General features: G+C 46.1%; 1 protein-coding gene across 9 annotated transcripts in view; it reads left to right on the top strand.

Moving 5' to 3' along the window:
• Window positions 1-12,762, top strand: part of LOC118083707 (melanopsin) — a 67,055-nt gene that overhangs the window by 42,834 nt on the left and 11,459 nt on the right. For all 9 annotated transcript variants that reach the window (XM_088660508.1, XM_088660509.1, XM_088660510.1 and 6 more), the window contains 3 exons: window positions 1,575-1,746; window positions 3,551-3,709; window positions 6,079-6,186. In XM_088660508.1, the coding sequence (XP_088516634.1) occupies window positions 1,575-1,746; window positions 3,551-3,709; window positions 6,079-6,186 (439 nt within the window). The remainder of the gene's footprint in view (window positions 1-1,574; window positions 1,747-3,550; window positions 3,710-6,078; window positions 6,187-12,762) is intronic.

Below are 12,762 nucleotides of genomic sequence, written 5' to 3'. Positions count from 1 at the left end.
CAGACTGTGCATGTGCGGACATGCGCAGTTCGTCCTGGCGCACGCGTCATGTGTCGTGACATCACCACGCATGCGCGCTGTGAAGCAACGCCCCACCCCCAGGGGGTGCTGCCCTGGGCAGCCAAGCGGCACCGTTCGCCCCGGATAGATTTCCAGCATAACTTTTTGAAAGTTCAGGGTTGTCGATTCAGTGATTTATGATTTAATTTAAAACAAAAGCCCCAGCTAGAAAAGCCTTGAAAGACCCATAATGAAAATGACATCACCCGCTAGGACATGCAGAGCAGCCTTATTAATAAATGCTATCAAATTTGTCTAAGAAAAAGGAGTTGACCCTATCTCTATTTGCCAGCATCATTTTCAGAGGGTTCCTTGCCTCCCAGGAAGCATTTAGCGTGACCATGTGCAGATTTTAAAAGGTTGCTCATGGAAGATTGGCAGTTTTCTGATTACTTGTGCATAATACATTTGTTCATAATAAGAATTGTTCGTAATAAGGCCCAGTTGGGTGACTGAATGCATGCATGCCATTTTTAGACAGCAGAATCATAATGGCATTTTCTAGGACAGACTTGAACTCTTCAACAAGAAACCAAACATACTTCTCCCTGAGACTGAAAACTTTTTTGGGGGGGGATGTACCGTCGAGCTTCAGACAAGTGTTTGCATGACTAGCAGGTGCAAACCTATGAACATTGATTGTACATGTCTATTCAGAAGTAAGCCCCATTGAGTTTAATGATATTTACTCCCAAGTATAGGTAGGATTGTGGCCTTAGACTTAAACTTCGGCCCTCCAGATGTTTTGGACTACAATTCCCATCATCCCTGACCACTGGTCCTGTCAGCTAGGGATCATGGGAGTTGTAGGCCAAAACATCTGGAGGGCCGCAGTTTGGGGATGCCTGCCTTAGACTATCATCCTGTGCATCACTTACCTTAGAGTAAATCCAACTGAACTCAAAGGGGCTAACTGCCTAGTAGATATGGGCATAATTTGATGCACATTATTGATTTTATTCAAATCGGGGGCAGTAGACACAGTGCCCTCTAGTTGTTGCTTGAATGCATTTCCCATCACCCCTGATCATTAGCCATGCTGGTGGGAGTTTGGGAGTCCAACAGCTTCTGGAGGGCACCATATTAGCTGCCCCTGATTTAGATTATTTTATTTTTTAAGAACCACTTCTCCCCAGGCAGCTCACAAATGAAAGATCAGAACAACACACAACAAATAATAAATTTAAAAGGAGCAATTAGATTAAAAGTGAAAGCCAGTCTGCAGCCAATGAGAATTGAGCCCAAGACATGCCTTCTTACAAGTAACTTCCACTGAACCTAAGTTATGCCATTGTGCTATTATAAATAGCTAGAAGCTGTATTTCACAAGAAGTGATATCTGGCCCCTAAAAGCTTATGTCACAATAAGTTAATAGTGTCACAAAACTATTTGCTATGTTTACTGCAGCAGAGTATAACAGTCTCCTATGAAGTAGTGCTGCTTTTTCTTAATTGTCAAGATCCTGCATCTGTTCTTATTTATGCATTGTATTAATAATCATGTTTATTCTCAGGTTCCTATATACCTGAAGGTTTGATGATATCTTGTACATGGGACTACGTATCCTATTCTCCAGCAAACAGAAGTTATACCATGATGCTATGTTGCTTTGTGTTCTTTATCCCTCTGATAATAATCTTCCACTGCTATCTATTCATGTTTCTGGCCATTAGAAGTACTGGCAGGTAAGCAGAGCACTGAAAAATATTCATATAAATGGATAATTATTTTGTAGGTTTCTTCTTCTTTTAATCACAGTTAACTTGCTGCTTATGGCTTCAAGACTTCGTTAAGGAAGAGGAGGATCAATGGCAAGAAATATCTATTTTTATGGGAATTCCTTTCCTTTCTGTCCCTGATGATCTTTGGCATGGGAAGAACAAGCCAAATTCCTGATCTGCTGGAATGGAGGGAGACTTCTGGGGGTGTCCCCTCTGCCTGGCTGTGCCAGGCTCTACCAGTAGGGAGACTCCACAGCAGACATCTCTCTGCTGACTGCCCAAAACACAGATGGGCGGAAGCTACTGTCAGTAGAACCCTTGTCAGCGATAGGAAGTGGATGGTCCTGAGTCAGCCAAGGAGCTGCTGGACCCTAAACTGGTTTAGCTACCAGCAAACTGTGTTGAAGGGCCCAATCCAGGTTTGTTTGGGTGCAGGAAGCATGCACACTTTCCCTTCCTCTCAACCTTCTTCTACCCTGGTTGGCATGAGCAGTGGGGGGTCTGGGCTTGGTGGTAGCTCTGCCACTCCACTGAAACCTGTTGTTGCCTACCTGGAGTTAGATGTCTGCCCTTAATTGGACAATCTTTTAAAAGCTGTTTGGACTTTTTAGTTGGGTACAGTGGTGCCTTGCTAGACGAATTTAATTTGTTTTTTGGGGCATTAATTGAATTTCAATGCATTCCTATGGGAAACCGCGATTCGCTAGACGAATTTGTTTTATGAAAAATTCATCTAGCGAGGCAACCTCCGCTTGAAAAATCATTTCGTTAAGCGGAAATTTCGTTAAGCAGGGCATTCGTTAAGCGAGGCACCACTGTATATTAATTGTATCGGTCTAAGAGATGTGGATACAAAGGGACTTAGGCAGGGGTCCCCAAACTACGGCCCCCGGGCCGGATGCGGCCCAATCAGCCTTCCAATCCGGCCCGCGACGACCCCCGCCGCCCGCTGCCGCCGCCCGCTCTCACGGCGCGCGGCGCAGCGACGATCTTAAAAATCGGCAAAAAATCGCCGAAAATCCTTTGTGCGCATGCGTATGGGCCTCTCCCGACCCGGAAGAGGTCATTTCTGGTGCACTTCCGGGTCGGGGGAGGCCCATACGCATGCGCACAAGCGATTTTCGGCGATTTTTTCCCCGCCCGTGTGCGTGTGCGCATGCGCACGGGCGCGCACTCCCCCGCCCTCCGGCCCGCTGCGCGCGCACTCCCCTGCCCTCCGGCCCGCCGCGCGGTAAGTCTGGGGACCCCTGGACTTAGGTAATACTTTTCATTGAACCATTTTCTGTAAATATGGAAGAATCCCAGCTTCATAGAACTAGGCTGGAATAGTGCAAATAATCCTTGTATGTAAATAACAATTCCTTGTTCTGCTTGCATCTTTTGCAATACTCCAAAGTTCCGCAGCCCTCTTCATTGTGAGGTGTGCATGTTTTTGATGCAAATCTCACCATGTGTAAGAGCCACTTTACAAACCTTACAAAGAATGTAGGGAACAGAAAGAGCAATACGTTGTACTTCCTGCCCTGCTCTCATCCACCCCAAAGCTGCTACCGATGTAAGCTATCTCACAAAAGTTCACGAGACCAGTATATCAGGTGGGGGGGGGGTAACTAAATATGATTAGGAGAACACACATACACGTTCTCTGCCTCTTTTCTGAAGTGCTGTTTTAAAGAAGCTATGTACCATTGCATTTACTGCTAATAATGCCTTTCACACGCTGAATGAATTGTTTTTCCTTAAAATACCCTGTGCTGTTTTTTCATAGGAACGTCCAGAAGTTAGGATCAACCTATAACCGGAAGTCAAATGTTTCACATTCAGTGAAGAGTGAATGGAAGTTAGCAAAAATCGCCTTTGTGGCTATTGTGGTGTTTGTTCTGTCCTGGTCCCCATATGCTTGTGTCACTCTGATTGCGTGGGCAGGGTAAGTGGCAAGTCACCAGTGAAAGAGTTTCAGTCAAGGGTGGATAAGGATTATGGATGTGCGTGTGTCCACCCTGAAACTTCAGTTCCCTTGCGGAATGTAAGAACATTTCTCTCTCTCGTTTGCTTTGTGAACGATGCATAATTGTATTAAATGGTACTATCTACAAGGCTAAACTGTTAGCATATTCAATTCTGTCCACTGCCCAGCTGCATGTGTGACAGGATAATTGTTTACTGTTCTGATGTGTGACTGCTGTAACTTTCCCACACAGGAGAACGGATGTAACTTGATCTCCTGTCATGTGATGTTCTTTGTATTTTTTACTTTCACTTCTGACTGAGAGTGATGGGGCGCACACTTTTCCATCGCTCTCTACGTTTCCGAGCACAACTCAAAGTGTTGGTGTTGACCAGGGGTCCCCAGACTTACCGCGCAGTGGGCCGGTGCCCGCCGCGCCGACCGCGCGGCGGGTCGGAGGGCAGGGGAGTGCGCGCGCAGCGGGCCGGAGGGCGGGGGAGTGCGCGCCCATGCGCATGTGCACACGCACACGGGCGGGGGGAAATCGCCGAAAATCGCTTGTGCGCATGCGTATGGGCCTCCCCCGACCCGGAAGTGCATCGGAAATGACCTCTTCTGGGTCGGGAGAGGCCCATACGCATGCGCACAAAGGATTTTCGGTGATTTTTTGCCGATTTTTAAGATCGTCGCCGCGCGCCGTAAGAGCGGGCGGCGGGGGTCGTCGCGGGCCGGATTGGGAGGGTGATTGGGCCGCATCCGGCCCGGGGGCCGTAGTTTGGGGACCCCTGGTGTTGGCCTTTAAAGCCCTAAATGGCCTCGGTCCAGTATACCGTACCTGAAGGAGCGTCTCCACCTCCATCATTCTGCCCGGACACTGAGGTCCAGCACCGAGGGCCTTCTGGCAGTTCCCTTGCTGCAAGAAGCCAAGTTACAGGGGATCAGGCAGAGGGCCTTCTCGGTGGTGGCGCCTGCCCTGTGGAACGCCCTCCCAACAGATGTCAAAGAGGAAAACAACTACCAGACTTTTAGAAGACACCTGAAGGCAGCCCTGTTCAGGGAGGCTTTTAATGTTTAATAGATTGTTGTGTTTTATTTTTTTCTGTTGGAAGCCGCCCAGAGTGGCTGGGGAAACCCAGCCAGATGGGTGGGGTATAAATAATAATAATAATAATAATAATAATAATAATATATTATTATTATTATTATTATTATTATTATTATTATTATTATTATCTCTAATAAACTTTAAAAGCTACGATTGTTTGCTGTCTTCTTTACAGAAGCCAGTGGCAGAAGAAAGAATCTAGGGCTTGTCATCCCTATAATCTAACAAAGCTAGCAGATGATGAATCTAGGGCTTATCATCCCTATATTCTAACATAAACATCTTTACAAGTGTCCCCCCCCCCCACTTATGTGCTGTAGACTCATGTGCGACCGCATATACGCATGGTGCCAGGAAGTAAATGAATAATTTGATTCAAACCTGGGGATGGTGGGAGAGAGCTGGAGAGTCCTCATGGCTCACGAGGAACCCTTCCCTGGTGCTCAAAGAGGATGTCAGTGGTGGCAGAGGAAGCCCCAAAGAGACTGGAGGTGTAGCAGGGTTTTGTTTAGGCTGCTCAGCCCCCCCGCCTAACAGCTGATGCTCGCAATAGCGCAGCAGCAGTAGCAGCTGCTTCTCCATGTGTCCTTCAGCCAGCCCCAGAGCTTCGATTCTAGTTGTCAATATTTTTGGATACAGTGTTTTTTTGTCCGGATTGGAGAGAGAGCGTCAGAGAGGGCGTTTAAAGGGTGTTTCAAGGCTGCTCCCCAATTAAGCGATATTTGCTTATTGTATAGGAGCCTGGAGCGTAACCCCTGCATAAGTGGGGTGGACACCTGTATACAGAAGGTAGAGTCAACACCTAGTTAGAGGTGAATCCCCCCCCCCCGAATATTCCTGCAGAGAAAATGGAGTGTGATGCACCATTCTACTTCACTTTAAAATATCTGATTTTTATGTTTTCCTATAAAAATGTCCACCCTCGCCTATGCAGATTTGTAGATAATTGCTTGTGCATGTAATAACCCACACATTCTGATTCAAAAACAGAATGCTGCAAGCAATTGCAAAATGCATGCCATCTTTTGTTTGGAACCTATAATGTGATATGCAGTGAAGAATAATTAAAGACACCTAGAGTGCACTTGATATTGGGCATGTTTTCATACTTCTGGAGTAATTGCTATTTTCGCAGAAATCCTGAAGTTTAATACCAGAAAAAAATATATCAAATATAGCCCCCCACCCTACAGCATTAGTTATTGCCTTGTATTTTAATGCTGTGTTTTTTTCTTGTTTCTAGCTACGCCAAGACCTTAAACCCATATTCTAAATCTGTGCCAGCTGTTATTGCCAAAGCTTCTGCGATCTACAATCCCATAATCTATGCAATCATTCACCCAAGATACAGGTAGTGTGAATGCATCCCTATGATAATGTTTTATACGTATTGTTTTGAATGAATTCACCGTTGGATGGTAAAGAGAACGTATTACAGTGGTACCTCCGTTTACAACCACAATTTGTTCCGGAAGTCTGTACTTAACCTGAAGCGTACTTAACCTGAAGTGAACTTTCCCATTGAAAGTAATGGAAAGTGGATTAATCTGTTTCAGACAATCCGCGGAGTACTTAAACTGAAGCGTACTTAACCTGAAGTGAACTTTCCCATTGAAAATAATGGAAAGTGAATTAATCCATTCCAGATGAGTCCGCAGTGTTTGTAAACTGAGGTGGTTGTAAACCAAGGCGGTTGTAAACCGAGGTATGACTGTACTTCAATCACTGGCATTGTGAGTGTTTCCTTCCATTTGGATGTGTGTACACTTATGGGCACTCATTCTGCAGAATAGAGTGCCACGCTGGGTATTTGGTGAAGGGTGTGTTACTGACTTTGCAAGACCAGGCAAATTCCTAAGTATAGAAACCTAGTAAGCTTCTAGCCAGGTCATTGGTCCATCTAGGGGTCAGCAAACTTTTTCAGCAGGGGACCAGTCCACTGTCTCTCACCCCTTGTTGGGTGCCGACTATATATATATTTTTTTGGGGGGAGAACAAATTCTTTTGCCCCACAAATAACCCAGAGATGCATTTTAAATAAAAGGACACATTCTACTCATGTAAAAACATGCTGATTCCTGGACCATCTGCGGGCCGGATTTAGAAGGCGATTGGGCCGCATCCGGCCCCCGGACCTTAGTTTGCCTACCCATGATCTAGTTCAGTTTTGTCTATACTGCTCAGCAGCAGCTCACCTGCACTTCAGGCAAGAGGCTCTTCCAATCCTACCTGGAAATGTGGAGGACTGAACCATCTGCATGCCGGGCATATGATCTAGAGCTAGAGCCCTTCATTAAGATACTTCACTGGGATTGTAATAATAATAATAATTTATTATTTATACCCGCCCATCTGGCTGGGTTTCCCCAGCCACTCTGGGCAGCTTCCAACAGAAGAATAAAATAATCGATTAAAGATTAAAGGCCTCCCTAAACAGGGCTGCCTTCAGATGTCTTCTAAAAATCTGGTAGCTGTTTTTCTCTTTGACATCTGACGGGAGGGCGTTCCACAGGGCGGGTGCCATTACCGAGAAGGCCCTCTGCCTGGTTTCCTGCAACTTGGCTTCTCGCAACAAGGGAACCGCCAGAAGGCCCTCGGCACTGGACCTCAGTGTCCGGGCAGAATGATGGGGGTGGAGACGCTCCTTCAGGTATACTGGACCGAGGCCATTTAGGGCTTTAAAGGTCAGCACCAACACTTTGAATTGTGCTCGGAAACGTAGTGGGAGCCAATGTAGATATTTCAAGACCGGTGTTATGTGGTCTCGGCAGTCGCTCCCAGTCACCAGTCTAGCTGCCGCATTCTGTACACTTTACTCCTGGTGCATACCAGTAATGTAATCAGAAAGCCTAGAAGCCTTGACACCCATCAGCCTTTTCTGATTCCCTATGGCATGGTCCAAGATAAATTGGGACAGGAAGCAGCACTTTGCACCATTAGGATTATACGGTGGTACCTTGGTTCTCAAACACCTTGGTACTCAAAACAACTTGGAACCCAAACACTGCAACCCTGGAAGTAAGTGTGGCGGTTTGCAAACATTTTCAGAAGTCGAACATGCTCGGCTTTGAGTGTTATGCTTCTGATTTGAGTGTTATGCTTTTGATTCGAGTGCCACACTTCTGTTTTGAGTGTTACGCTGAGGTCTGTCTGTTTTTGCTATTTATTTTGCGTTTTTGTTTTAGCGGCTCTATTTTGTTTTGTTTTTGAGACTGTGTGGAACCCAGTTCAGCTACTGATGGATTGTTTGTATGACTGCAGTACATTGTTTATTTCTTTCATTTTATGGATCAATGGTCTTGTTAGATAGTAAAATTCATGTTAAATTGCTGTTTTAGGGGTTGTTTTTAAAAGTCTGGAACGGATTAATCCATTTTGCATTACTTTCTATGGAAAAATGGACCTCCGCAACGGATTAAGTTTGAGAACCAAGGTACCACTGTATTAGGTTCTAAGGCTCTGAATGCTTCTGTAAGTGAACCATGCATTCAGGATCATGCGAATGTGATTTGAAATCTTTTACTCCAGTTTGCTATCACTCCTTTTTCAGTTCAGCAGCCAAGTCTGGTTAACATTTAAAGACAAGTAATTTGTAGCGTCGAAACACGGTAAAACTGAGTTTCCTGCTGAGCTTGAAATTGCTTCTATATTCAGAAACTAATGGATTCTGTTAAAATACTTAACAGTTCAGGTATCTCCCGTTTAAACTCCCCCCCCCCGCCCCTTGGGATGTGTCCCTATTTTCCCAGTTGCTGGGAGATTTTTGAACACAGAATCTTTACTAGCCCAAATACTGCAGTGCATTTTTCTCCCGTTTAGGGAAAAGCAAGCACAAGAGCAGAACTAGAGGGCCCACCATTATTCTCAACTCTTTGCCATGACTAACAGAAACAACATTAATTGTGTGCAACAAACAAATATATGCATGTTTGTTTGATCTGCATATAGAATTGGTTTGTCTTGGTGTGTAGATTTTTGATTCTTTTTTATTGCTTTAAGTGAGAGTGGGGAACATATGGCTTGCAGACCAAACTTGGTTTTCCAGGGATTCAAATCTGGCCTTGAAGGGCATTTCCACCAAACTATACCTGACATAGATATAGCTGCCAGTGCACAATCAGTAGCCTTAAAGCATGGGTAGGCAAACTAAGGCCCAGGATCTGGCCCAATCCCCTTCTAGATCCAGCCCGCGGATGGTCCGGGAATCAGCATGTTTTTACATGAGTAGTATGTGTCCTTTTATTTAAAATGCATCTCTGGATTATTTCTGGGGCCTGCCTGGTGTTTTTACATGAGTAGGATGTGTGCTTTTATTTAAAATGCATATCTGGGTTATTTGTGGGGCATAGGAATTCATTCATTTTTTTTCTTTTCCAAATATAATCTGCCCCCCCCCCCACAAGGTCTGAGGGACAGTGGACCTGCTGAAAAAGTTTGCTGACCCCTGCCTTAAAGTGTGCTCCAAATTGTTCATTGGCAAAGGAAAGCGGGCTCTGGCTCTGCTGCCCACCACCTGGTTGAGGTGAAGCCAGGTGGATTGGTTTCATGAGTTCCCCATCGGGAAAATTGCAGGTGGAAGGATGCTGTTGTGCTGAGGTGTTGCTTGCAGGCATGGAGTGGTTGCCCACTGTAATAACAGGATGATGGACTTACAGGGCAGTCTCGAGCAGGTTGGCCGCCCTGGCGCTGAGGGGCAGAGATCGCTCCGCGCCCCCGCCCTCGCAGGGCACAGCAAGGTTAGGGCCCGGCGCCCTGGCACACCGCGCCATCGGGGGTCTACCTAGAGCCGGCCCTGTGGACTTAGATGGGCTATTGCCCTGATCCAGGGCTATTGCCCTGATAAAGCTCTTCTTATGTTCATAAATGGTGTGTGTGTGTGTGTGTGTGTGTGTGAGAGAGAGAGAGAGAGAGAGAGAGAGAGAGAGAGAGAGAGAGAGAGAGAGAGAAAGAGAAAGAGAGAGAGATTCTGATACTGTCACAAACAAACACAGTGTCATTGTACCATCTCCAGAGTTATTAGATTCAAGGACACATAACTCTTTTGAATCATGGCCAATAGATAAATGACTTTGTTTTACTTCTGTTTTACTAAAAGGAAATGCTGCGTAAAAGTTTTAAATATAATAGATACATGACTCTGCCACTAGGCGGCAGCATAAATCATCCATGTGATCTTAGCCTCGGCAGGAAATGTATAAGGAACCACTTACAATCTTTTAATGGATATAAAAAGTTTGTAGTATACTAACAGCATTCCGTGACACATAACAGCCATTCTTTTCATCACTTGTTTGGGTGAATTTCTTCATAACTTTTTGGTTACAGGTAGGTAGCCGTGTTGGTCTGGGTCGAAGTAAAATAAAAAAATTCCTTCAGTAGCACCTTAAAGACCAACTAAGTTTTTATTTTGGTATGAGCTTTCGTGTGCACTATCTGAAGAAGTGTGCATGCACACGAAAGCTCATACCAAAATAAAAACTTAGTTGGTCTTTAAGGTGCTACTGAAGGAATTTTTTTTATTTCATAACTTTTTGTTTGTTTCATAACTGGTTTGCTTGCAGATTGTTCACAAGTCTTCCCATTAGTCATTTGTTTATCCCACACTTTTCGAAGCATTTCCTCATCACATTACAAACCACAAAAGTCTTGTTCTTTTTATAAAAGGGGGCTTGTACTGCACTTTAACCCTCTTTAATTATGCAAACCTAAAGTTCTGGTATGTACTTGAATCCCTTCTGCAAAATAGTGATAGACTGGAGACGCTCTTAAATTTTTACTCGATTCCATCTCCCAAAGAATCAGGGCATGTAACTATAGTTACCGCGAAGCCCTTTAAAAATAAATATTGGGATGGATCTAAAGGTCTCCTTTCACTCACAGAAGAGTTATTTTATACCTTGAGCTAGAGGGGGTTGCACAATACAAGTGCCAATCTCAGCTGGCAGAGCATGAGACTCTTAATCCTAAAGTTGTGGGGTTGAGCCCACAAGATTCCTGCATTGCACGGGGGTTGGACTAGATGACCCTTGTGGTCCCTTCCAACTCTACAATTCTGTGATTCTAAGCTCCATAGCTGCCAAGTTTTCCCTTTTCTCACGAGGAAGCCTATTCAGCATAAGGGAAAATCCCTTTAAAAAAGGGATAACTTGGCAGCTATGCTAAGCTCTGCATAAACAAATGGAAGAATAACTTGTTTATGGAATATACACATGATAGCACTGTGTGAATCAACTCTGAAGCACAGGCATTGAGCTCAGAACAGGTGTGGAGGGGAGAGAGGATATTTACATAGACTCAGTTATTTGCAAGTAATTCATACGCTGATATGTATTTGCATAAGCCATTCTTCTGTTAGTTCTGTTTAATGAAAAATATGTAAATACTGTTGTCTGGGGGCCTTTTCCCCAAATGGTGGGAAGAGGTTAATTTGTCACTCGACTTCGTTGGAATAAAACCTCGCCCCGCAAAGAACTAAAGACACATTCTGTTCCATGCACAGCCAGCTATCAATTATTCTTTACAGACCATTTTGCCTTCACTGTAGAATTGTGGAGTGGCTAGAGCGCCAAACTATGACAAAGGGAAACTGAGTTCCCTAGGAAGCCCACTGCATGAGCAAACTTCCTTTCTCAGCCTTATCCTCTACCTCACAAGAGCATCCTGAGGATAAAAGGGAATGCTAAGCATGTATGCTGCCCTAGGGCTGCTTGAAGGAAAGCTGAGATCAAAATGAAGTCAATAAATAATACGTGGAAAGGAGGCACAGGAAATGTCATTGATAAAAAGTTCACGTACAAGTTCATTCCATTTCTGTAATGCCCAAGGAAGTGACTGCTTTAGATGAACTTAATTCAAAAAATGTGCAAAGTAAGAAATAGCGAGGTTGCAGTCCTGGGAAAAAGGGGATGTAATAGGACCAAACTGTACACAATGGGATAGCCACACTTGCTTATTGATACATCTGACATGTTAAGGTAACAAAGCTGTGAGCAGAAGCTTTGTTTGTTTTGTTTTTGCAGATGAAGTGTAGCTCAGTAGCAGCTCTGCAAGATCTTCGGCTCAGCCTAGAGGTAGAGCTGGGAACATCCTCTGCCTGAAAATCCTAGAGAGGCACAGCAAGTCAGAATAGCCAGTAATGAGCTAGGTGGACTAATCAGGGGTGCCACGTCCTGTTTTACCCTGCCTTGCCAACCACCCTGCAAAGTGGCAGTGGCTGCAGTTTCCAGCAGCAGCAGCACTGATTTCCAGCCAGATCTCATGGGAAATGGGTGGTGGGGCAGATGGTGGGTGCCCTTAGGGGCTTCCACTGCCCAAGGTGGTTGCTTCACCCCCAGGGCCGTCTCTAGGCCTGGGCTGGGTGGCGCAATGTGCCAGGGCGCCTGGCCACCAGGGGGTGTTGCTGCCGGGGTTGGGATGGAGGAGGAGCAGACCCGTCTTTCCTGTTGGGGCTACTGGAGTGTTGTGCCAGGGCGCCACCTCTCAGGGGCGCCCCAGCGAGTGGGGGAGCTGCACGGAGCAAGCGCCCCTCACCGCCCACCTCTCAAGCCTGGCTCCTCCATGGCGGCTCCCTGCTGGAGGAGCCACCAGCAAGCCCCGTCAGCAGCGCCGCCCTCGCCCGCCTCTTCTTGGGCTGTGGGCGTCGTTGCGGGGAAGCCGGCTGCAAGCCTCCCATCAGCACAGCAGCCAGGGCTCCCCGGACGGCAGCGCCACGCAGCCGCTTTGGCCGAGGAGGTGGAGATGAACCACAGCTGGCAGCACTGTCACGCCACCCTCTCCAGCGGCCCACTGCGCCTGGCCCTGCCTGGCAGAGCGTGAGTCCAGCGTCGCCGTTGCCAGCCCTGCTTGCGGCGGGTGAGAAGCAGAAGGCAAGGCATGGTGGCGTTGGGGGGGGAGCAGCGCCTCAGAGGTGCACAAGGCGCAGTTGCTA

The sequence above is a fragment of the Zootoca vivipara genome, chromosome Z1, assembly GCF_965207765.1.
Source record: "Zootoca vivipara chromosome Z1, rZooViv2.hap1.1, whole genome shotgun sequence".
Taxonomy (NCBI): domain Eukaryota; kingdom Metazoa; phylum Chordata; class Lepidosauria; order Squamata; family Lacertidae; genus Zootoca; species Zootoca vivipara.
Note: the sequence above shows the minus strand (reverse complement) of the source record. Positions and strands in the feature narration are given on the sequence as shown.